At 41.8% G+C, this 25,452-nt stretch overlaps 1 protein-coding gene across 7 annotated transcripts in view; it reads left to right on the forward strand.

The window, feature by feature from the left end:
• Window positions 1-25,452, forward strand: part of LOC146961830 (low density lipoprotein receptor adapter protein 1) — a 93,939-nt gene that overhangs the window by 16,095 nt on the left and 52,392 nt on the right. For 4 of the 7 annotated variants that reach the window (XM_085771415.1, XM_085771417.1, XM_085771414.1 and 1 more), the window contains exons 2-8: window positions 4,967-5,109; window positions 7,306-7,418; window positions 14,414-14,528; window positions 15,038-15,110; window positions 15,334-15,420; window positions 16,871-16,992; window positions 19,170-19,204. In XM_085771415.1, the coding sequence (XP_085627541.1) occupies window positions 4,967-5,109; window positions 7,306-7,418; window positions 14,414-14,528; window positions 15,038-15,110; window positions 15,334-15,420; window positions 16,871-16,992; window positions 19,170-19,204 (688 nt within the window). Of the gene's footprint in view, window positions 1-4,966; window positions 5,110-7,305; window positions 7,419-14,413; window positions 14,529-15,037; window positions 15,111-15,333; window positions 15,421-16,870; window positions 16,993-19,169; window positions 19,205-22,296; window positions 22,339-22,761; window positions 23,339-25,452 lie in introns of those variants that run through there. The other 3 variants (XM_085771416.1, XM_085771420.1, XM_085771413.1) reach the window with 3 other exon arrangements.

Raw genomic sequence — 25,452 nt, forward strand, 5'->3', positions numbered from 1 at the left:
CTAGAAGGAAAATGGATGTGTGTGTGTGTTTGTTTGTGCCCTCTGCTGCTATGTATTTTACCCATGTGCGTATCTGTGCGCTCCTGTTGGTGTTATTAATTAACCGTCAGTGTGGATGTTGAGCCAGAGGAGAACTCACCCGGGTACGATTTTGACTTCTCTGTGCAAATTGAATTAGGAGCTCGGAAGAAACAGCTGGTGATCGCTGCATGTAGCTGAAGGCGTGCAGAGCACATGGTGCCTATTATACTTCAACAGCACTTCTCCGAGTCGGCTCAGCTACTGTGAAATGCTACACTTGTCAGTTGTTTGTTCAACAGAGTGTCGGAAATTTCACAGCGCTCATCATCTCGGGGTAGTACTATTATAACTTTATGTGAATACTCTTGAGCCCCCGGTGCAGAAGAAATGGCATCGACTCGCTCTGTGCAGTCATTGTGATGCACTGTTCCCTCTAGTGAGAGTCCCCAGCTGTGATGTGATGCCTTTGTGCGCACATAATGGAGTCGCTGCACTTACTGCAGAGGTCCAGGTGTGAGGGTGTCGCCAGCCAGGCATCAGTTTAATAAAGATGCAAACGTCATCAGTGCACCACCTCGACCCCTCCCTAATCTTTTTTTTGTGCTCTCTAAAATTAGATCACCTTCATCCGCACGCTCTCACTCCCTGACAAACATTTACCCAAATCACAGACGCGTATGCCGGCCTCCTTGGAAACTCCAAATGGCACTCGTCTTTGTACGCCTCAGTATTTTCTTCAACATGTTACAATCCAATTAGCCTCCCTCCACTTGTTCCTGTCACTCTTATCAGTCCCAGCGCCTCTGTAGGCTCACACAGGATTTATTAAAAATTTAAGCGCTCCTCTTTTAGGGGGATAATATGTTGGAAACCCTGCAGCATCAACATGAAGCTCTTTAATAATTCATGAGTGTAGCCTGCATGGTGGAGACTGTAGCACTTATGTATGCTTTGTAGTGCTGTGACATTTTAAAGAATTCAACCGGGCAGTAAAACTTTTGACCAGTTGATGTGTCGCTTCCTTGGGTGATCCAAACTATGCTTAAAGCAGAAGTAAGCGATATTTTTGTGTTAATATAAGTCTTAAATAGTTATATCTTCCGACAGCAATCACTTACATAGAGTGTTTGGACCGAAACACGGGTCTCTCAGTCACTCTGCTCTGCTCTGAGCCGAGGAGAAAACTTTTCTCGTATCCTACAATTTTTATCCAATGAGGAGAGAGAACGGCATGAAGGGCTGTGTGTGCAGCCAAGGGATGCACCTGAATGTGGTGACCAAGGGATGCGCCTGAATGTGGTGCGTTCAAGGCAACTCGTAACTCATGTTTTTCCGACCTGTGAAGTTGTACCAGTTCGATCTGGTACGAGTTCACGGGTCGGAAGTTACGAGTGGCCGTTACAGTGACTTTCACAGGTAAAACAGGTCGGAAAAACACGAGTGGGTTGCCTGGAACGCTACAAAGTCGTAAGTTGTGACTTGAAGCTGTAATTTACGGTTTCAAAAGCCGGCCTGGAACGCAGCATTACCCAAAACGACTGGATCGCTTACTTCTGCTTTAAAGTTTAATATTGGATATTATTATATTTTAATTATTAAAAAGCTTTGCTAATCCTATTCCCTACCACACATACAGTCCCTGTTGCTGTGCATGTTGACCTTCCACTCTAGTCAGGAATAAACTGTATTTTATAATGCTAATATCTGCAGATTTAATTAAACAAACTTCAAATTTGTTTAAAACTTTTGCCGCCTGAAACCGCAACTGTTGCTAGAAGATTTTGCAGCTACCATAGATATAGTGCTACCAGAAAAAGGCACCTCTACTTTTATTCTCCAAGTGATGACATATCAGCCGTTTGCATTACATTATTTACATTATTTAACACTTGAAGATCAGATCATCACAAGTATAAATTGCAAACGTGCTAATTGAAACAAATGAAACAAACAATGCCATTTAAGGTGTATTGATGTCTGTCCAAATATCTATAAACAACTCTGTCTCGTAACGTTCCGTTATTATCTCATAGCGTGGTGAATGTGCAGGTCACAACTTGTCCACCAGAGCGTTTTGGAGTTGTTGGATTGTGTATTTGATGAGTTTGATGAGGGAAACCAAGAAATCCCATGAGCCTCCGTAGCGTAGCTCTGAGCAGCTCACAGCTCTGCTCCACCGTTCTAAAAATAGCTTGCACCGACAATTAAAGGGAACGAACCTACTGCTAAAACTATAGGGATTATGGCAATGGGCCAATTTGCCAAAAGGTTGAACTATCCCTTAAAAAGTGTCCAGGAGCTGCAGGTTCATCCAGTAGAGCATGTACAACATGGATGTAGTTCTAACTGCAGTGGCCACAGGTTTGATTCCGACCTGCGACCATACAGTATGCTTTATGTCATCCCCTCTCTCTCTCCCTGCTTTTCCCTTGCATTTGTAGTCAATTAGATTAAGTTTATTAATAAAGATAAGAGAGACTGGTAAATATGCACATTTGCTGCATGCATGTTTACGTGCTAAAAGACCAGAGGCTGTGTGTCCCAGTCAAAAGTCAACACTTTCACCAGCTGATGATTCATAACAAACAAGTAAAGACTCACTGAGCATCAGTCTGGTTACAGCTCCACACACACTGAGCCAAGTCTGCACTGTCACTGTTTATTGGAGGGGGTTTAGTGGGGTGGAGGGTTTTTTTTAGTCGCCATTATCGTCAAATACGCTGCTGACAGCTCTGCAGCCCTCTCATTACAATGGAAGACAATGGGATGATTGTGAAAATTCAAGCATGAAAAAAAACAATCCTTTTGAAAAATCCAAGTGTAAAGTGCTGCTGCAGAGATGGTGTGCTATCCATTTATCTTATCACGCCTTTGTGTTGTTAAAAGCGTTCTCTCTTGAAGCACAAGACTTGAAACCCTTTGTGTTGTAGCTGAACCTGACCTCTGACCTGCTGTGGAGAGGAGACAGCAAAAATAGATGAATTTCTCCCTGGTGGATCAATAGTGTATTAAAGCACCATCCTTAGATGGTGGTTTGTCTCCAGGCTCAGGAGAGTATAAGTGCATTATATTTATTATAAGAATTTCTCTTAGCATTTAAATCTCAAACTTCCATCCAGAATATTCTCCTCATTGTCATGCACCTCTCATCCACAGCAGTCAAAGGCACCTGCCAGGCTGCCACTGCCGTCCTCTATGTATCCAAGCAATCACATGAGATGACATCAAAATGTGCTCTCCGGTTTTGAAGCAGCCCCCACAGTGTGTCTGAAGATTAGTTAATAATTCAGAGTTGTTGGAAGCGGTGTAACGGGGATGGTGTTCTCTGCTGTTCGCCTTCACAGCTGCATGGGGCCTGCCAGTGACAGATGGCTCAGCCCGTGTGGAGAGTTTGGTGCCAGTATAAGCCCAGTAGAGTGTTGGACCACGATTGTGTGTGTGTCTGTGTGTCTGTTTCTCACTTGCTCTCCAAGCTCTTCTTTCTGTATCGTATATTTTTCAGTGCTTTGGGCATAAATAACCTCCATGCCTGTTTGCCAGCTGGTTATGCATTTATTACATGGTTTTCTTCATCGCAGCGAGCGGACCTTGTTAAAAGAATGCATTGAAATGTTGTGGATTAATGGATCATGTTTCACTTATTGCCCCATTAAGTTTTCTCACAGGATGTGGTCTGTTGCGTAGTTTTGTAAGTAAGTTATTCCTCTCCTGATGCTCCTCTACGGGGTGTCCAGGTGCCTCTGAGAGATATTTTAAGCTTTCCGCATGGGCTCACTCCCCCCCCTTCCCTGCCTGCAGTAGCCATCTAGAGGACAGCCCTGTGCTACTTGTTGGAAATCGCAGCAGCAGCAGGACATCACAGCCACTCAGTGCAGTCTGTCAGGATCTAGCCGATACTTTTTCTGGCCTGTGCAACATTTTTCTTTCTCTTTTTTTTTGCAGCCTGTAATGTTTTTCACTACAGGAATTCTGGCTTCTCAGACAGTTTTAAGATGGCGACAAAGCTCGGTGCTGTTCAAGTGCTGGATGGAATCAAAATCAGACATACACACACAGAGTATGATGTTCATTTCCCTATGGCATTTCCATTCTGACAGAATAAATGATTATAATCTGCTTCATCTGAAATGGTCCCTTAAATAACAAGCAAACACATTAATGTAGCCTATTAGTAAGCAGTTACTTAACGTTTATTACTCAAGTTAACGTAAATTAAAGGACCCTTATTGTAAAGTGTTACCGCAAGACTTTGCTCACAACATATGTAGTCATGATGTGCAGTGCTCCAACAGAGAGGTATTTCAAAATGCCCAGCAAAAATGAATGACTTTCATATTGAAATGGTTGTATGACACAGAATTTGTCTTTGTCTGGATGTCCACACCACTGTCTGCTCAGCTGTGACTCCACTCTGCCAGCTCACACATTGTCTGTGCCACTGCCAACCATTGTCAACAGTCTGCTGGACTTCAACATTTATAGACAATGCATTCATCTGTGATTTGCAAGCATCCACAAGTATTTTCAGCATCCCCTATATATTCTTCTATGGTAATAAATAATGATTGTTATTCACCTATGTGACATTTCCATGAAGGTAGAGCGGGTCGTCCAATAATCAGAGGGTTGGCGGTTCGATTCCCGCTCCGTCCCAAGACACCTTACCCACCTTGCCTCGAGTGAATGCGTTGTTTGGTGGTGGTTGGAGGGGCTGTTTGGCGCACATTGGCAGCCACGCTTCTGTCAGTGCCCCAGGGCAACTGTGGCTACAGACGTAGCTCACCACCACCACCAGTGTGACAGTTGTATGAGTGAATAATGATTTCTGTAAAGCGCTTTGGGTATTGTGTACAGTAAGCGCTATATAAATGTAAGTCATTATTATTATTATGTGGCATTGATTAGGTGTCATTGATTTCTGAAATCCTGTTTTTTGTCCCCTCAGAGCTGCCAGAGAACTGGACGGACACCAAGGAGACTTTGCTGGAGGGGATGGTGTTTAACGTGAAGTACCTTGGCATGACGCTGGTGGGCCAGCCCAAAGGAGAGGACATGGCTTCAGCAGCCATTCACAGAATCGTCGCCACGGTGACTAACTAATAACCTTTATGATACATCTCTCAATCCCTGCTTGTGAAAACTAGCATACTATTTTGATTCCTCTGTAAATTCTGCATTCAGTGAATGATCTATGTTTTTTTTAAATTCTGCAGGCAGGATCAGCACCTTCATTAGCAACATTACATTTCAAGAGTGACACTGTGAAGATTTCAATTACAGTGGTGCTTTTTATAGAAATTCTCCTGTGGATTTGTGAAATTACAGCCTGAAACTGCAATACACATTATCTGAATGACTTAGAGGGGAATCGTTGTTCAATTTAGATTGTATCTATATTACCCCAATGACCCAGGACCATGTCTTGTCAGGATAGAAACTGGCAAATTGTTACACTGTGTCTAGAGTACAAGTTGAAGCAGCGCTGCAGACAAAGAGACGGAAACTCACTAAAGTCAGTGTATTCTCAGATGGTTGTGAAATGATTGTGCTTACTGTCATAATCGTCTAATTCATTATTCATGGATTAGTGTGACCTTCTACTGTGAGTAAAAATGCGCTGTCCTCTTGGTGGCTTTAGGGAAAAACATCTAACCGTTCAGTAAACTGCTGAGCTGCCACCACCAGATTTACTTTCAAACTATATAATCAGCGTACACTGTTTACATGATGGTCAGTATGGCCACATGAAATCATAGCCGCTAATCCAGGATTATCAAGAGTCAAACATTTGCATCAGAAACCAGTGATGTTATGTGATGTTTGCTCATCAACACACTGAAGCACATGGAATTACTGAGTCTGGTTTTCCACGTACATTCAGTCCCTGTCCGTCCACTAGAACATTTCAGACTGCAAATAAAAACTTACAGACTCGCAGAATCCCCCATGAGTATCTGCAGTATCTATTTTGTGCACAAACCTCACATTATATTCATGTGTGCACACACGCATGCACACACACCTATTCTGAATGGAGCCAACAATGAACATGTCTAATCTGTTAGAAAGCTTTGTCTGCAGCCTAATCACAAACCCCCCTACTTCTCAATTACAGGCTGAAGCGAACCTAATGGCAGGATTAAGATTCAATCGATTTACACTAGGACAGAGAGAGAAAACTCACTTGTCTCGGTCTGTTCCCTTGGAAACCAATCATCCTGAATGGGGTGACTGAATACATTCTGTGGCTTTCCCCATTTATGACATGCTGTAGTCGGCCGTGATAAGACAAGTCAGAGGGGGCCAGACGTATGGAGGAAGACTGAACTCGGGCTCTATCTGGAGCTGACAGATTGGTTTTTGCCTCGTGGCATGACACTTGTAACATGACAGCAGAAAAATGTGATTGTTAGCACTTCCTACATGAATGAGCTGCCACAGTCAGGCACAGCAGCCCCTTGCTCTCAGTTTCCCATACATGGCAGTGCTGTGGGTTGTGTTGGTTGTCACCATCTCCAGGGCATTTAGGCTCCTACAGAAAACTGTGGCACCATTCCTGACGTCCTTGAAGTCCCAGTTTCTCTTTGAACAAAGATCCAGCTCCATTTCATCCTCAGCTTCTCTTCTTTTGTCGACTTTTATTTCACCTCCTGCAAAAGTGAAAGCGTTGTCGTGCAGGGTGAATGCATACATTTTTCATCAAAGATTAAGATCACATCGTTTAAAGTCCCTTTATCTTTACATCCCCCTCTGTATTCCCTCGCAGTCACTCCACTTGCTGTCATTTGGGCGCAAAACTGAACTGCTCTCATTTGCTCGCTAATTTTATGCTAAAGAGGTCACCGCCATTGTCAACAGGCGATCTCGCAGACTGCAAGCTCAGCACCAGGGCTGTATTTTCTGAAACTCCAGATGGAGCAGAGCGGCAGGGGGAGTCGGTGGCTGCCAGCCCGACCTCGAGTACTCATTCTGGGCTGCACATTGCAGCTTTCCTCCCCTCCCCTCCCCTCCCTTCCCCTCCCCTCCCATCCGCTCTCACCCCTTCCTGCAGTTCTGTCACTTTTTATAAATTCCCCTCATTTCTGGGACAACTTACACTGCCTGCTTGTTTTTTGCTCGACAGCTAGTGTTACATTTGACGGCTTTTAGTGTTTAATCAGAAGTACAATCATCTTGTATTAAGGTCAGGGAGACAGGCTGACTCTGTGTGTGTGCCTGAGGCAAGAGTTTCTCCATCTGATTTTAATGTCTGAGTGTGTGTGTTTTTATTTTTCATATCCACAGGCCAGAGCCAGTGCTAAGAAGTTTCGGAAAGTAACACTGACGGTCTCACCCAAAGGCATCATCATCACAGACACAGAGACTACAGACCTCATAGAGAATGTCTCCATATACAGGTAAATGATTTGTCCATCCCCACACATGTTTCAGCAACTACTGTGTTTAATTAAATCCTCCAGAGACATTCATACATTTTGTACATGTATTCACATTGAGTTCCTTTTAAGTGCAATGTCTGACAACCATTAAATATATTTATATGAAGTGCACACACGTGCACATCTCCCTCAGAATTATGGGTCCTAATGAAAAACACAGATTCAACATCAGATCCTGCAGAGTGGAGTGTGGGACTACACCAGCCTCCTACTGCAAATAATTTAAAACACAATGTACAACATCACAACTCACTGCATGAAGAGTCTGACTCTAAATTCCAATAGTCGAGTGAGCAAATACCTGACTTTATAAGCATAGGTGAGCAATAATACATAGTGACTTAACACTGTGGTTCATGAACTGAATTGGTACCGGTCTACAGTATGGTTTGAATGTTTTATGGCCCCTGTGTCACAAAGCTACTAATTACTCCAACCGAGCCCTTAGAACAAAGGTGGCCTCATTTGATACATGAAGAAACTGATATCATCATCTATCTAGGTCACTTTCCTCTTTGTCCACTGCTTCAGCTTCTTCTTGCAGGATTAAACCAAGCAGCTTTCTGCTCAGTGAGTCTGTGTTTGATCAGTTTACTCGGAAACCAATAATAGGAGGGGGCCACAGGGGGTGTCTGCTACTGTCTCAAAGTGTCAATGAAAGCTAACCTTTCCCAGCATCCATGCGAGGTTTCATTCTACCAAATCAGTGAGAGTGTGTGTGAGCGTGTGTGGAGTGTGTTATGTTTGGTTGGCTTTCCCCTCTCACGATAGCATCCTGTAATATAGACTGGGCCTCATGTCATTGAGGATTACAGTCTAAATATCATATGGCTGGACTGTGATTACAGAACAAGCTGCGATGAGAACAGAGGGTGCGCGTGTGTGCGTGTGTGTGTGTGTGCGTGTGCGTGCGCGGGTGCACACACTGAGGTCTGCATCCCCCTCTGATCCACCTTATCAGCGGTAACAGACCCCAGACCAGAGTGATCAGCCTCTTCTTTGATCCCCCTTCTCTTCTCTCTTTATCGTCCTCTTCTCTACCTTCCTCTTTCCTCTTCACTGTGTAGACAGACATCTTTCTTTTCTGCTTATATTAACATAAACAGAGCTCTGAACGCAGGAATACCCACGACTAATTGCCCGCTTTGAAGCTCACGCTGCCAGTCTTTCCCCGTACCCCCTCGAGTAATGATACAGGAGCGATTGAAGGGCCACATACAGAGCTTGGGTTGACTGAGGATTGATTTATCCCCTTTCTGAGACCCCACCCCCACCCCCTCCTACTTATAGCTCTTTCCCCCTCCCCTCACTTCCTTTCTTGTGTCGTATTTTTGTTGCTCATAATCCATTTATTGGCCCAGAACACCAAGTGAAGGGTGAAAGAAAGTGTAGATTTCAGAGGATGGATGAAATCTGCCTGTTTCCTGTGCTTAAGGGAGTATGTGTATGTGTGCATATATAGGGATAAGGTTACATCTGGGTGCACCTGATATAGTGAGTCTGTATGTAAATGTGTGTGTTTGTTAAGTTAATTGTGTATCCGCACTTACTGGCTGCCTCCCTCAGGGGGAGCTTAGTGAGGGATAAAAAATGGACTGGAAGGCATTGTGCATGGCAGTGGAAATAGAGGGAAAAAGGATCCTTTAGTTCAAACTATGCCCCCACCCTCCTCCTGCTTACACCTTCCTGCTCACACCCACCCACCCAAAATGCAATATCATACTTGATGTGCTCACAGTTTTCCCAACGTGATATTTTATTCGGCAGCTTCATCAGCCTCTCGCTTCAGGACAGCACGCTTTGCAGTGCATCTCATTTGCGGCATCAGACATTCAACTTGTATTATCACGAGCTTGATCTCCCAGCTTCCATAGTCACGTCGGCCTTGTACTGCTGCTGGAGGTCTGACTGCTGGAATTACAATAGCAAAGCACTGAACCACACAGGAGGTCTGATGGTTTTCTACCATGACAGTGAAGCTTAGTTGGATTGATAAATGTCAAAAAAAAAAAAAAAAAATCCATAACCTATTAAAACACATTGATATGTGATGCTGACTGTGCTCAGACTAGTGAACATTTGTAATGTAAATGTTTGTATCCATAATAATAATCCATCACATGTAGCCACATTACATTTTCACATCTGTATGCATGGCTATACCCAGCAGCTGGTTAGCTTAGCTTAGCTTAGCATAAAGGCTGGGAGCAGATGGGAATGGCTAGCTTGGCTTTGTCCATTGGTAAAAACACAAGCCTGTAGAAGCACATAACCTCCCGAGAATGCACAAAAGTTGTACTGCCACTCCACTCACTTTACATATTGTGTTAACTGTGGTTTTCTTCAGGGGACGTACAGTATCTGTGTTTAGCTGCTCTCATCTCCCTTGGATTCTGACCAGTCACCATGTGGCTGCCACTGAGACACCAGCACCACCCACCCACCATGATGCTGTCACCGCCGTGCTTTAAAATGTCATTTGATAAACTCAAAGCTGGTGTTTGTGCATGCCTTTTTACGCAAAGTGGCTTATGTGCTGCTACTCTGCCATTAAGGCCTGAATGGTGGAGTGCTGCTGAGAGAGTTGTCCTTCTGGCAGTTTGTTCCATCTCACTGCTGAACCTGCAGTTTGTTTTTTTGTCCTCACATGAAGTGTGAATTGTGGGTCTTCAAATCCATTTGCCACGGGCAGACTCCAGTAAAGTTAGTTGAAGTACTGCAGCAAAAAAGCCTGAATGCTTTTGCATAAGAGGTTTGACTTATTTTACTTAAAAATCATACTTACTTTTCTAAAAACATGTTTTCATTTTGTCATGACTAAGTGGATGTTGATGAGCAAAAATGACAATTGCCACTTTTTAAAGTTAAATCTCCAGCACCAATGTGAAAAATGATAGGCATCTTAACAACACTGTACAGATGTGTGGAGAAACATTTTGTCAGTTCAAGTAGAAAGTTACCAGTGTTTAGTTTGGTTCTCTGTATTGACAAAGTGAGCCGGTCTAAATGCAGGTACTGAATTCTAATGCAATCAGTCTGCCTTATTTGTCCTTATATAAAAAGCCCTTATTTAAAATCCCCCAGCGAGCAGAACGTTGTGAGGGTGTTCAGCTTCCATCTGGACCTGAGTTTCTGATTCATATTCTGACGAGAGCTCTCAGCGATCGACCAGCATATCAATCAGCAAAACACGCAGGACAGAGGAGGAGAGATGAAACACCGACTGGCACTCAACCTGACAGCGATGCACGTGGTTCTGCCATGCCATTAGATTAGTGAGATGTGTCTGTAGGATCTCTGAACTGAGGATCCAAGATGAGTGAGTGAGTGCGCTGCTCATGAATCTTCTTGCAAATGTTTATTGTTTGTGTGAAAGATTGGTTTATTCACCACTTTGCAAAAAATATAATGTGTTTTGATTCCTGATTCCCTGCAGCCGAAAGCTGCAAAAGTTGTTGTTGTTTTTGCCATTATTGCACTTACACTGGGTTGAGAGTTGAACAAAAGCAGTTCATTGTTGTAATAAATAGCATACCTGCTTTATTTGTGTACACAGAGAAGTGGGAGCTTTGATGTGTGAACTTCTATTCAGGCTTTGTGCTGTAAATATTTAAATATTTCCATTGATATTCCGTCTCTCTCTCACAAACACCGGTGCTTCTACGCAGTGAGGAGATCAAAGGCTTGCCGTCCACAGAGCCCCTTCAGAGATATGATGCAACTTGACAGCTCAGCTTCTGTTGTTCAAGCTTAGTGAGAACTCTGAGGCTGTCAATTATTGTTTTTTTTCCCCCTCTACTGTTGTTGTTTCAGGCTGTAGGCTTATATTGGGAATATGATCCATTGTTTGTGACACTGGCGGCAGCAGTAAAAATGTTGTCTTTTACTTGCACCATGTGAATGCAGACAGATTTTTATAAAGAAACCTTTGTACTTTTGTACCTTAGTAAATAGAAGATGATTGTGTGTCTTTGCCAGAAAGATGAAATCTTCAATGTGTATTCACTTCAGTGAGGTGGCTCTGTTGTGTCTGTTATTCTCACATGGATGAACAAATCTCTGGGTTACCCTTATGTATGCACTTAAATGTGTGATAAATTCATATTCATGACATTCTTGCTGTTGATAATGGAAGGAGATGGGGTGCATATGCAAATTTCATAATTTACATTTAGTTATTATGCCATTTTACTTCAATGCTCACATTGCACTTATTTATTATTCTGACACACATACAGTATGTGGAGAGTGGAGACACTGGTGACACATGTGCTGCATGTGGACTGACCTATTTGCTCGTTTCGCTCATGCTTACTGATTGTAGATAACCATCCATCCATTATCCATACTGCTTAGCGATATACAGTAGGGAGGAGGGGGCTAGAGCCAGTCCTAGCAGACACTGCACTGGGCTGAGGGCTAAAACAGGGGTTGGGTTAGTCAATTAGAAGTAGTCCTAAACAAAATCAACTTTTCTGCAACTTTTATGTAAAACAATATCGACAGAAACACACAGCATGAAAACCAGAAAACAGCACAGGAAGTTAGTTGAAAGTTGATACCGCAATAAAATGATAATTAAGAGCTTATTGAGCAGTTACAGGAGATGGTTATATCACGCTTGTTTTCCCAACTTAAATAGGTCATCACTTTCAACTTTTTTCCTTTGCTCATTTCTATGCAATTAAGGCCCAAATATGAGTTTGAGCACATGGGAGAGAGGGAGGAGGGTGTGTGAGGTTGGGTGGGTGACTGTGGGTGTGTGGAGGGATACAGAGTTGGGTGTCCTGGGCATTGCTATGTGGGTCATGCATCAGTGGTGCGAGCCAGCAAACAATCTGAGAGCGAGATGTGAGGGCTGGTGGTTTCATGCTTGTTTGTTTGATCAAATTAATAACTTCCCTTTTTAGCGCCTCTTTTGATGTGGTCTGCTAGATGAGTGGCTTTGCATACAGTTTACAAGTTACTGTAATAATTATGGAGAGATCCACAAGCTGCTGACTGCAGTCAACATCCATTAAGAGACCTTGAGTATCTAAATCTAATTGAGATTGAAAACAACTCAGCCTTCACTGCAGAGCTTTTTTTCCCCCTCCCATAATGAGGCAATCTTGTCCTTGTGCTGCTTACAATAAAGGCTGTATATTTAATTATAGCGACAAAAGGTCAAATGCATCACTCACTGTGGCTCATTTACGCATCTATTTGAAGCAGCAAACATGATGCACACTGCTGGTTCACGTAACGGCTTCGTACAGACATGGAGGCAGACTGGAGATCGATACGGCCTCTAATGGCCTGCATAAAATCCAACAAAACAAATCCACCGGTTGGGCTTCAGTGAACCACTGTGAGCTATTGCAAGGTGAAGCAAAATGTCTGGGTGGGCTGGATTGGTTTTAGATAACCGTTTAAAATCACATGGCCGTGGCTGCGACTGGATTTGCAGACGACTGGATTCCTTGAAAACCAGATACTGGATGCAGAAGAGATTCAGTGTGACTGTTGAGGAATGAGGTTTCGACTGCAATGTAATAACAGCGGAGATCAATTCGTAATCCAAGACTTTCCACTGACAGCAGAAATACAGATATTTCAATACGTGTACCCGCAGCACAGGGGGATTTCTGTGGAGTTGGTAGCAAGTTGCAAGACGTTATGTAACATAAAGGGAGATTATTTTAGGAAGGAACAGTTTTCTTCATCTCTTTAAGTTTCACAACTATTTCTCCTGCTGTTGGTGTCCCCAGTGACAAAACTCATCCAACTTACCCCAACACAACACAAAAAAGATTAAAGGGACAGTTCAACGTTTTGGCAAATTGGCCCATATAGTCTCAGCAGTAGGTTCATTACCTTTAATTGTCGGTGCAAGCTATTTTTTAGAATGGCCGAGCAGAGCCGTGAGCTGCTCAGAGCTACGCTACGGAAGCTCATGGGATTTCTTGGTTTCCCTCATCAAACTCATCAAATACACAATGCAACAACTCCAAACGCTCTGGTGGACAAGTTGTGACCTGCACATTCACCACGCTATGAGATAATAACAGAACGTTACGAGACAGAGTTGTTTTCGAGGTAAATTCATGCAAAACCGCTGATGCGCGTTGCCTTCAGGGGCAGTTTTTCAGCAAGCAGTCTCTGCATTTGCCTCGAAAACAACTCTGTCTCGTAACGTTCCATTATTATCTCATATTGTGGTGAATGTGCAGGTCACAACTTGTCCACGAGAGCATTTTGAAGTTATTAGATTGTGTATTTGATGAGTTTGATGAAGGAAACTAAGAAATCCCATTAGCCTCTGTAGAGTAGCTCTGAGCAGCTTGCGGCTCTGCTCCGCCGTTCTAAAAATAGCTTGCATGACAATTAAAGGTAACGAACCTACCCCTAAGACTATAGGGATTATGGCAATGGGCCAATTTGCCAAAACATTTAACTATCCCTTTAAGGTTTTGAAACTCTTGTGTGTCCCTGTACCTCCATTGACAGACAGAGCGCCTTACATGGAAAAATGAAAAACCTTCCGCACAGCAACATTGTGTCACTATGTGAGTTGATGCACATGTACTGTCTGACATGGAAAGCATCAAAGAGCTCTGTCACAGCTTCAAGTGTCTCTCATGTGTGTCAGTGCTGTTGTTTCCTGCACTACCGTTCCCAGCTGTGGGACTTGATCATCAACATAAGATTCATAACAACCGCTCTCATCCCACAATGATTGGTTTGCTCATAAATATGCAAGAGGTTGAGCACAAAAGGAAAGTTATGGCCTAAATTGACTTGTATTATAGTATGTAGCTCAGGTTTCATTGAATGTACTGCTTTGTTCTATTTGTATATGTCCTCTGATAAAAAAAATTACATTTACTTTAAGATGAAACAAATGTTGATAGAGTTGATAAAGCTGTAGTGATTATCTATTCCTTTTTGTTCTCCTGCCTCATCTCTTTCAGAATTTCTTACTGCACAGCAGACAAAACTCAGGACAAGGTCTTTGCGTACGTCTCTCAGAGTCAGTTCAACGAGACTCTGGAGTGCCATGCGTTTCTCTGCCAAAAGAAGAAGATTGTAAGTGCACAACACTTGTGATTCTGTTCTGCACCTCTGTATGTAGCTGTTTTGAGCGTTACAGCTGTTGAATGTGTATACTCTGTAGACTTAAGCCGGTCAGGAGGTCAGATTGCTCCAGGATCGACTCCTTGTAATCAACTGCATCAAGGCAGCAGGGAGCACGAATGTTTAGGTGTCTGGCTCCATCTTGTGGCAGCCTCACGTTTCTTTATTATAATTATTAGAATAACCAATAATGACAAATAACAGAGATCCTGATATATAAATACATTACACCCACATGATATAGATTTGTTCACAGTTGAAATGTAAAATATATTTTCAAAATGTGAATATGATTATCTCAATCTAACTGAACAAATTAAATCAGAATCGTCCTGACCACATGGAATCACACAACAATTATTATTTTCTTTCTTTTTATTTTAATATATTGTGTGTGTGTGTGTGTGTGTATATATATGTTTTATTACTGTTGTTGTCCTTCTCTTTCTCCCCTCCTCCAGGCTCAGGCTGTAACATTAACAGTAGCCCAGGCATTTAAAGTAGCTCTGGATATGTGGGAGATTGCTCAGGAAGGTGAGTTCACTGAACAATGGGAAGGTGACAGTGGGCCAGTTCAGTTAAACGTTTTCCTCTCGGGCTGTTTATAGACACAATATGAGTAAGAAAGGGTTGAAATCCATCTCATCTGTAACTAATCACAGCATTCCTTTGGTTTTTAAGCCAACTTGGCAGGAAAGTTATTGAAAATGCTTTAAAAAAAAAGGTTTAGTTTTATAGTACTTTTCTTTTTCTACAGGCAAAAGCAAAAAGACCAGGACCTGCTGTTCCTGTGCTGCGAGCAACGGGCAGACGGCGACAACAGACACTCAGTGTGTCCCAGCAGGTGAGTTTTCTTTTATCTTATCCTCATCCACATCGACCTGAGCTTAACAGTAACGACAGGAGATGTGGTTGGTTTGGTGAAAGGTTGCAGCACAGACATACTGACACAGCATAAAGACTTGAATTTGGTAGAAACAGCTAGCCTGCCTCTGTCCTAAAAATAACTAATTCAACCAGAACCTCTAAAGCTCTCTGATTAACATTCACAACTATTTTTTCTGCTGTTGATCAGCACAACAAAACTGAAGTGCCAAAACTACACTTTGGACTTTCACGGGCAGTCATGTGCCAGGAAGTTACTGCGTCTAGCCAAGAAATGGTTTTGGCACATAACCGCCTGTAAAACCACAATGAGGCAGTTTTTAGACTTTGGGATTTTGCAAGGATTAAATAAACAAGAAATAATGAGTGAGGGAATTTAGAGAGCATATGTTTTCTGTGGTTTTTTTTTTGGACAGAACCAGGCTAGCTAGTACAGACAGTGGAGGAGGTATTGATGATACTGATACATGGTAATACTCTTCTTATCTTATCTTATCTTCTCTTAATCTTACAGTAATTGTCATTGGTTGCTTTGCATCTATGTATGGATGTACAGATAGATAGATAGATAGATAGATAGATAGATAGATAGATAGATAGATAGATAGATAGATAGATAGATAGATAGATAGATAGATAGATAGATAGATAGATAGATAGATAGATAGATAGATAGATGTAGTATATTACAGTGCCTGAGCTGAGGGGAGCTCCTCCTCACAAACCCAACAGCTTCCAGTGAACATGATTTAGTAAATGCTGCTGCAGTCAGTCGTGTAATGACTTTAGAATGACCTTTCTCATGGTTGTATGTACATAACACTTAGACTTGTAATTATGTAGTTACCTCCTCTCTCAAACACACACACACACACAGAGGGAGAGGGAGAGAGAGAGAGAGAGAGAGAGAGAGAGAGCATAAATCGCCTAATTACAAGTAACTTATTAGTCATTCAGAGGAGCAGTAGATTTCAAGTACTTTCCAATTGCCGTGACATTTATAGGTCAAATTATTACCCACTCCTCAGGGGGTCAAATGGTCTATATAAAGAGACTAATCTGATTGTTGTTGGCAAAAGTCCTGGCTTTTCCAGCTTCTTTCAATTAAAATGTGCTCCACTCCCACTGGTAGTGACCAGAGAGAGACTGAGAGAGGATCTGGTTTGAAAGCCTCAAGCACTGTGGGAGCAACACAGAGAAAGTTTTACAGACGTGATTTAAACTGCTGCCTGTTGCAGAGAGAGATGAGAGTCTGGAGTTGATGTTTTGTGACAGAACTGCTAACAGCCGCCCCCTCTGCTCTCTCTCTCCTGCTCTCTGTCCTTCTCCGACCTTCTCCCTTACCCGTCCTCTGTCTCCGTCGCTCTGTCACTTTGTCCCGGCATCAACACCTGCTGCCTCGTATCCAGAGGCGCACAAGCCTGTTGGGATGGAGGAGAAGCTGCGGAGGCCTTTCTTCTCTGCTTCGCTCAGCTCGCCCTCACCTCGGAGTAACCCCACTCGAAGGCGACCAATCAAACATGACTCCTGGGTAGGTCACACCATCTGTCTCCAGTCTGCCAGTGCTTCTGATTGGGCCAAATTCAATGCAACAGTCAGCGGTTTTCTTTCAGGTTATACTGTACATGATGTGCAGATTTTTTCCCTCCTGATACTGAATTCTATTTCCTCATCTCAGAAGGATATCTGCCAATACTGAGAACTGATCCAGCACTAGTTTTTGCTTCCTCTAGACTTTAACACTGCATTGATTTATGTGTGCATTGATTTATGGGAGGAAATATAAGGCCAGGGAAAGAGTCTAAATCTGATTCGACTTTATGATGGCTCCGAGCAAACAACTACATTTAATATGACTTCATCATAGATCCGCTCAATATTGGACTGGCATATCCCTTTAGGACAGTATACTGTACTGTGTCTTGTAAAATGGCAATTGACGTTGTTTACTGTATATATAAATGCAGTTTTAAAAGGCTAGATATTTGAAATGCTTTATCTTTTTTTGGCATACAAAACCTTGACATGTGTAAAACCTGCTTTATATAGCCATTATATTAAGTACTGTATATTTATCATATGGTTAGAAATAAAACGTGAGCATTATTGCCTGAACTAATCATCTACATCGATGTGATGCAAAGTGTAGGATTTTTAAATTAGAAAAACTCACAAAAGTCAATAGCAGCATTTAATTTACTGTTCCTATCACACTGATAAGAAACTCAGAACATATTTATTTATTCATTTTAAAGAGACCCCGACCCGAGGAGTTTGCTTTTGGTTATAAAAGAGTCTCATATTAATGTGGATGAATCTACATTACCCACACTTGTTAATGGGTCCATTTTCGATAAATATATCGTTTTGTCTTCATAGTTATTTTGATATTATCATTTAGTGGTCAGCTCGCCCAGCATTTCCTAGTTTCGGCTGCCCGGTGGGTCATGGGAATAACACCGCCGGATTGCCGTTTATGGTCGGAACTACAACGGTATCTGATCGTCTTCGAACCTCTGACTTTCATTCTTGATTAATGAAAACATTCTTGGCAAATGTTTTTGCTTTCGTTCGTCTTGCACCGGTCCAAGAATTTCACCGTACGCGCGGAGGCTCATGGGAAATGTAGTGTGAAAACACTTCGCTTTCCGAAACTCCTCGTAGTCCCTTTAAAATGTTAAATTCTAAAATTGAATTAAGATTTAGTTTCATTTACCAATGATGAGACTTTCACAAAATCTGAGAGAAGTCAAACATCTTGCACACAAACATGTACTACAATATACTTTAATTCGTCAACAGACAATAAAACAACAGCAGCTTCATCCAAATCATATGTAGTGGGGTGCAAAAGTCACTTTCCCATTCGCCTGATTCAGAAAGTCGTCTCTGACTTTTGGACTCCACTGTAGGTGACACTGTCATCCTCTGGGATGGACAGATTTTACCTGAACACAAACAGACCTTGGTGGCCAACACAAAACAGATGATAAACAGCTTATTTTGTTCTCATGATTTAATGAGTGATTCCTTTTCAGTTAAATCAACAATTAAATAATTATATTTTGTGTGTTAAGGAGTCTAATTCTAAGGTAAATACATTTCAGTGTTTGCACTGCAGTGGCTCAGCGGTCAAAATCCTGTTTGTTCACTTACAGATGTCCAACACTAGGTGACACTGTAATCATAAGAATATCTTCCACACAGACTCATCCCACTCAATGAAATTCATCTGGTTCACTGTGATATGTCGACCTCTTATTGGGTGGATATACTGTCCTCCCCTACATCTTTTCACATGCATTAAGGAGTATGTAGTACAGTTTACATAGTATTTTGTCCTGTGCAACTTGAGCAGAGCGATGTTCATCAGATTGTATCCATGAATACTACTGTATGCTATAATAATGCATTAGAAGAATGAAAAGGGATTTAAAAACTAGGGTTGGAAAAACTAGAACAAAGATAGCAGAGTTTCTGTTATTCCCTCTGTGAGTTGTGATTGAGCATTGGTGTAGTACAGACACCGAGAGCCTCTTTGCAGCATTTGTTCCTGAATTAATTTGTGTCATTTGAATATAAACAAGTAATGACAAACACCTGAGTCAGTGGCGACGCACTGGGGCTTGAAACAAGCTGAGTAGCATCGGGATTGTAATTTGAAGTAATTTATGTGTGTATTGATTCATATTGTTTATGTCTCAACAGGATGTGGAGGATGGACTCGATGATGCGTTCTCAAGGTAACCTTTGCTTATGACTGACTGCAAGTTTGCTGAACACTGGGGATCTGTTCTTTCATTTATGAAAGGAGATGAGATTTTTTTTCCTGCACACAAACCTCTCCAACCCTCCCCCAGCCCCAGAATAACAAAAGGAAACCAATTAAGGTTGATTTTAATATTAATCAGAAATAGATCGCCTTTTGAAGACTGTCGAGCAATTGCAGAAGATGACAGTAACCTGCCAGTAACCTCTTAAACTCTTTTAAATAAGAAAACCTTTATTAGATGTATCGACTGACGCAAATTCAAGTTGTTATTGAAATTCACTCGCACAAAGGGACAAGCAAGGATGACATTGTATTCATGGCAATGGCATGAGGTAGAAAGGTAGCTGCATGAAAACAACTGTCTCAAGGTTATGGATTAGAGGGAGTTACTGTATTGACTGTTCAATATGTGTGTTTGCTGTTTGAACATATTGTTGTACAAGTCATCACTGACTGTTGAGAGCTCTTTCAGAGATTTAATATGACATTGGAAAAATAATTTTATACATACCATACAAGATAATCAATAGGAAATCTCTTGTTCCCAGTCCTCTCTCTTAAAGCTGCCCTGAAGTGCTTCCTTCTAACCTAATATGATAAATGACCACAGTTACTGTGATTTAAATCTGTCCTATTAAACTAGAGCTGAGTAATATGAGAAGGAACTCATGTATCAGCTCTAATCAAAACAAAATAAATGGCTTAGTCCGTTTAGTTTGTTGGAGTCATAATCAAGTCCCTTGTTATAAAACTAGTTCACTGAAATATCTGGCTCCAAAAATTGAGCGTTTTTGATCGATGTCTAATTTCCTAAAATAAGCACTGCAGTTACAGTTGGATAGATATAATATTTCATTTATATTAGATGATACAGATTCCTTTAGAAAAATCTATGTTGCAATATCATCTTGTAATGTCTCCTGTGATCCATTTGAAGCTTTTTTAATAGCAGAGTTTATTTCAAGCTGAAGGTTTTATTGTAGGTATTTGAATTCAGCCAAAAAAAAAAAAAATAGCTGCAGCAGAGAAAACTGTGGTTTTAGCTGTACACCTCTTTTCCACTGCATTAACTGAAGACATTTTATATGACTGTGCAGTGCACACCATTGAACAAAACACGTGACTTAGATAAACCATAGAGAGCATCGGCAGTGAGCATCCTGAACTCTTGTGAGGTCACTGTGCTACAAGTGAACCGCAGCAGACAGCAGAGATGACCGGCGAAGTGATCGTCACCTCTGCTGACAGAGCTGTCAGGAGCACAGCCGCTGAAGCCAGCAAGGGCGCTCCACTGTGCATCAGCACTTTATCACGGAGCTAGGATTACAATGCAACACTTTTATTTTGAAAGCGTGACAGTCATTTCACGGCAGCGAAACGGTAAAATGTGGGTCCCGGCCAAGTGCACATGGGTTGTGCTCACTCACATGGACCCCTGTTTTAATACATGTGATGGAAATAATCTTTATTCAGGATTGATACTGCATATGCATGTGGTCCCTCTGACATACTAAATGCGTTTAAAATACTTTGATTTCGCCTGCCCATGCACTACAGACTGCTGAGAATGTAGGCCACACAGTCCAGTGACTGGCTGAGCTCTCTGCATGGCCTCTCTTATCCTCATATAACCACATGATATGTGTATGTGTCCTGCAGTGCTGTGTTATCCTCCCCTAAAGAGAGAAGAGCAGCGGAGGGACCGTGCCCCAAACATTAAAGACGTGGCAACTAGTCATTAGGCTGTGTTGGCCCGCGGCTAATAGATGTGCTTGTTGTGTTGGAGCATGAACCGCTTTTGTGAAAGCAAATGTGTAAACGAGAGGCAGAGACGATGTAGACAGACAAAGCTGGTTATGTGTGGAGGGAACAGGAAGGAGGCTGGTACTGAGGCTGTTTTCAGCAGCGATGAGGGAATACCGGCTTCAAACGTGGATGGCTGTCAAATGGACGAAGGTGGAACACAACACCTGACATCCGAGAGGAAGTGCTGAAGGATGGAGCAGACCTCCTCTTCCTCTTCCTCCTCCTCCTCCTCTGGGGAGGTGGACAAGGTTGTCGAGCTGTGGAGTGGCGGTGTGAGCATGGTGGATAAGATTTGTCTTGAAACACGGAAGGCTCTGGATCACACTGACTGTCGTACCTATTTATTGTTACTTTGTGGTTGTGGCTTTGTTTTGTTTTTAAATGGGGTCTTTTCCTAATGTTCTCAAAGTTCGAGATGCTCTGTATAGAAAAACTCCACTATGCCCTGAACCTGACATAATAAGGACCTGGTAAAGGCCGCTGCAAAATCTATTCATTTTTTCATTCACCTAAAAGCAAAGAAACACCCACTCAACATAAGCCACATGTCTATATCACAAGTTCAACCAGAAATAAGCAATTAACCTTGAATTTCCCCCTTAAAAACCCCTGTAAATTATGCTCTTACTTTATGCCATAGGTGATTAACTTTTAACCACATCCAATTCCACTTGGGTATTAGTAGCTGCACAGCCTCTGAGGCTTCCTAGCAGCGCTGTACAGTCCTATAAGTTCAGCTGCAACTGATGCAACCAAGCTAAGTTCAGTAGAATCATTTTTAATTAACCGTATGAGCGCAGGTCAGGGTGTGGGCCGCTGTGAAAAATCTTTTTAGAACTGAGTGATCGTTATTCAAACGGCAGCTTGGTGCTCACAACTATTGGCATCATTCGCTATTCAAATGGTTTTAATTAAATGGTTTGATTTGTATTTAAGATTTCTTAAATTAATACTGACCCCGGAGTTAAAGTGACTATTATATAACCCACTGCCTCGGCTCCTCCGTAAACCGAGGCGCTTAAATAATTTAACCTCATCTGGATGTGGCGAGGTCTTCTTTTGCAATTGTGAGTGTTTCTTTACTACGCATGGTCAAGCAGGGACAACACACACACACACACACACACACACACACACTCACACTTGTTAGAGTCTTGGTGCCCTTTCTGTTGACATTTTTTCAGCTTGACATTCTCAGTGTTTTCTCTTATTTCACCTTTTACCACTGATTTCTTCTGTCCTCTACCTGACATGCAGCAACATGGAAGTAGACATGGACACTGGTGAGTGATGTGACAAGTGGATCTGCATGTTGCATGAAGCTTTATATTTAGAACAGCAGACATAACTGATCCATCATCATCATTTTCAGTACTTTTAGGGGAACTCCTGGCCTCCTTGAATACATTTGTCATATAAACAAAGCAGACCAGCCACATTATTTTTTTTCTCCCATGCTCAGGTTATTCTGTTCTCTTGTTAGTATGCAGCAGCTCATGGTTATTGTAATCCGCCACCTGTCTGCCACTGACGGCTCCACACATTGCCCCCTGTGTGTTTGCCCCTCCACTCATTCACTGTCAGTCCCATCACACAAATCAACATCCTCTTCATCCTCCCTTGCCACACTTTGTCTGTCTTTCCCTCAGTTTTTTCAACCTTGGCTTTTTTTTTCTCTTCTTTTTTTGTGTGTGAACCTTTTTCTCTTTCTGTCTCTGTCAGACTGGCCGAGTCCCGCTCCGAACCCGTCTCTGACGATGCAGCTCTGAGTCCCCAGGAGGTCTCCCCTGTGGATTCGTTGTCTATCCACAACAATGAGTTTTAATAACACCCCCGACGTCAATTGCCCAATTTACAGCACTACAAAAAATTTGACAGAAAATCCCACCAGAGTCTCCAAAAGCAGGAAAAAAAAACACAAACACACAAACACGCACACAAAAAGCATACATCAACTGAACAGACAGAAAAACATATCACACTCCCTGGTGCATAACCTGAAGCAGAGAGGCTCTGTTTGATATTCTGTGGCTGCTGCTGCAGAGAGAAGCCAGGATGAATACCCTGATATTATAAACTGCTATTTCTGTGAATGCCTGCCAGTCAATACACACGCACTCCACTCAGTGTAAACAGCCATCCCCAGCCATCTCCTGCCACATTCAAACATTCACAAACTGCCGGATGAACGAATGGAAAGAAACACATCACACGCAAAGCAAAAATTATATATTTCTACTCAAGAATTTCCCACAAAAGATCACACGCTGAACAATGTATAAAGTTTACTCTCCTTCTTTCAATCCATAAAAAAAAAGAAAGACTCTGAATTCTGAATTGAGGATTGCACAACAGTTGACTTTGCATCAAGAAGGTTGTGTGTGTATATAAGGCCGCTGTCGCTCTCTGGAAATGTGAACACTCTCTGATCTTCTTGTTTGTTTGGCGGAGCAACAGCTGCTGGTCTCCTCAGTGGCTGGAGGAAGTCCAGCCCCAGAAAACATCTTCAGATGCCGCTGTGGATGTTCTGTCCTGATACTGAGTGAATTTATGCATCCGTTATTCAGTTTGTGCTGCTGCTGACTGAACCACTTCCACTTTGGAGAATGAAAAGGCATGTGATATACAGTAGTAGTAGAGACAGTCACACACACACAGATAGCCAGAAGAAATGTATGGTAACAAAGACCAGACAGTAAAGCTTGGGAAATAAGGAAATGTTTGTCCAAGAGTCATATACAGTACAGAGTGGTGGAGGGTGTTAACATTTTATTTCCAATAAATCAGACATAGGCTCTGTGTATTTTTGGTCAGAACATCCCAACCCAAAGATACCTTACTTCAAAGCTTTCCCCTTTATCCTCCTGATCTCTTGATACCTAAATTCCAAACGTAGGTCATACTGTATCATATGATAAGAAAGAAAAACATCTTTGTCACATCTGTGTTACTTTAGTTTCTGCTGAGGAGGGACACTGGTTGTTGCTAAAGCTTTAGAGGCACCAACTAAGTGGGACTTGTGTTGGGTATTTTTAACCAAACTACTTTTTTTCGAGGTCAAGAACGAAGCTTCAAGCTAAAACTTTAAATGGTGACTCTCTTTTTTCTGTCTGTCGCTTCACAAAGTTTAAAGTTGTGTATTCAAGTGAACTCACTTAGAGACTTTCAGCAATTCACAGTTTGACACTTAAAGTGATTTAGTCTTGCACTTTGTAATCTGTTTCTTCTGAGTTAGCAAAGACAAATTATAAATTATTGATCAACATTGAAGCAAAAGAGCCAGAGATATCATGACAGTAGAACCAAACTCCTCAAAAATCCTATGTTTCCCATAATGCAAAACAACAGTCTTTTATTAGATCTTACCTGCCAGATTAAAACACCACTCTGTTTATAATTGAGTTTTTGCATTAAAAATGTAATAATCTCCAAATCCAAGTGGGGATGACATCACTATAACATCATCGTGTCTTTTTATTGGCTACGTCCAGAGCCTTAAAAACATTTTCCCAGGCTGATTAATACCTAATCATGCAGAGCAGTGTTTATAATGGTTTTAAAAGTCAAATTCAAACACACAACTTTATTGTTGTGAATGACTCAGTCTTCGGGATCAATAATTGTGATTTTATGTGGGTATCAATAGGATTTCTGTTTATAATAGACAGAAAACTTAATCTTCAAACTCACTAAACATAACAGTCTCTGAGTGCTGTCTCAGTTCAGTATGACTTCACTGTATCTCTTTATCCATTCAGCTGTCGCACATTCGGCTGCTGTTATAAGACTGGTGGTGATATAAGATTAGGAGGTCAATTGTAAGGCAAGGCTATTAGAATAAAGAGACCTATTTCCATATGCTGTATTTTTTCATTGTCAAAGCTCTGTAATGTATGTATGCATATTGTAACATTGTAAATGAAGTAGGATAAATAGAATCAGGGCTTCACACAGTTGTTTTTTAAAGATAATTATCACTCTTGTTGAGATGTGAATGTGTAGATGCTTGTATGTTTTGCATTAGTTTAGACAATTTATACAAATATAACCGTATGTGTTTTTGTTTTTTTACTGCAGGAATTGCTTTATTTTTTCTAAATAGTCATTAGTAACTCATGAACAGTATACAAGTCACAAAACAATGATCCCGTTCTCAAGTCTGTAATCACCTCTTACACTCACAGATGCAGTTCACATTTTCATCTCCTAACTGCAGTCTGTGCTGCAGAACATGTCCTTTGTCCCAAATCTTATTACAGGGAGATTGTTGGTCTGCACAGACTCTGCAAATTATTTTTATCCACCACTTAGATGACGTTCTCTATCAAGAGGATATTATATTGTGCCCCAGTCTGGCTGAAGTGGTCCCTCTCTCTGTATTCATGGCATCATGACTGAGAATAATTGTGACGG

This window comes from Trachurus japonicus, chromosome 24, assembly GCF_045865225.1.
Source record: "Trachurus japonicus isolate A0001 chromosome 24, Traja_1.0".
Taxonomy (NCBI): Eukaryota; Metazoa; Chordata; class Actinopteri; order Carangiformes; family Carangidae; genus Trachurus; species Trachurus japonicus.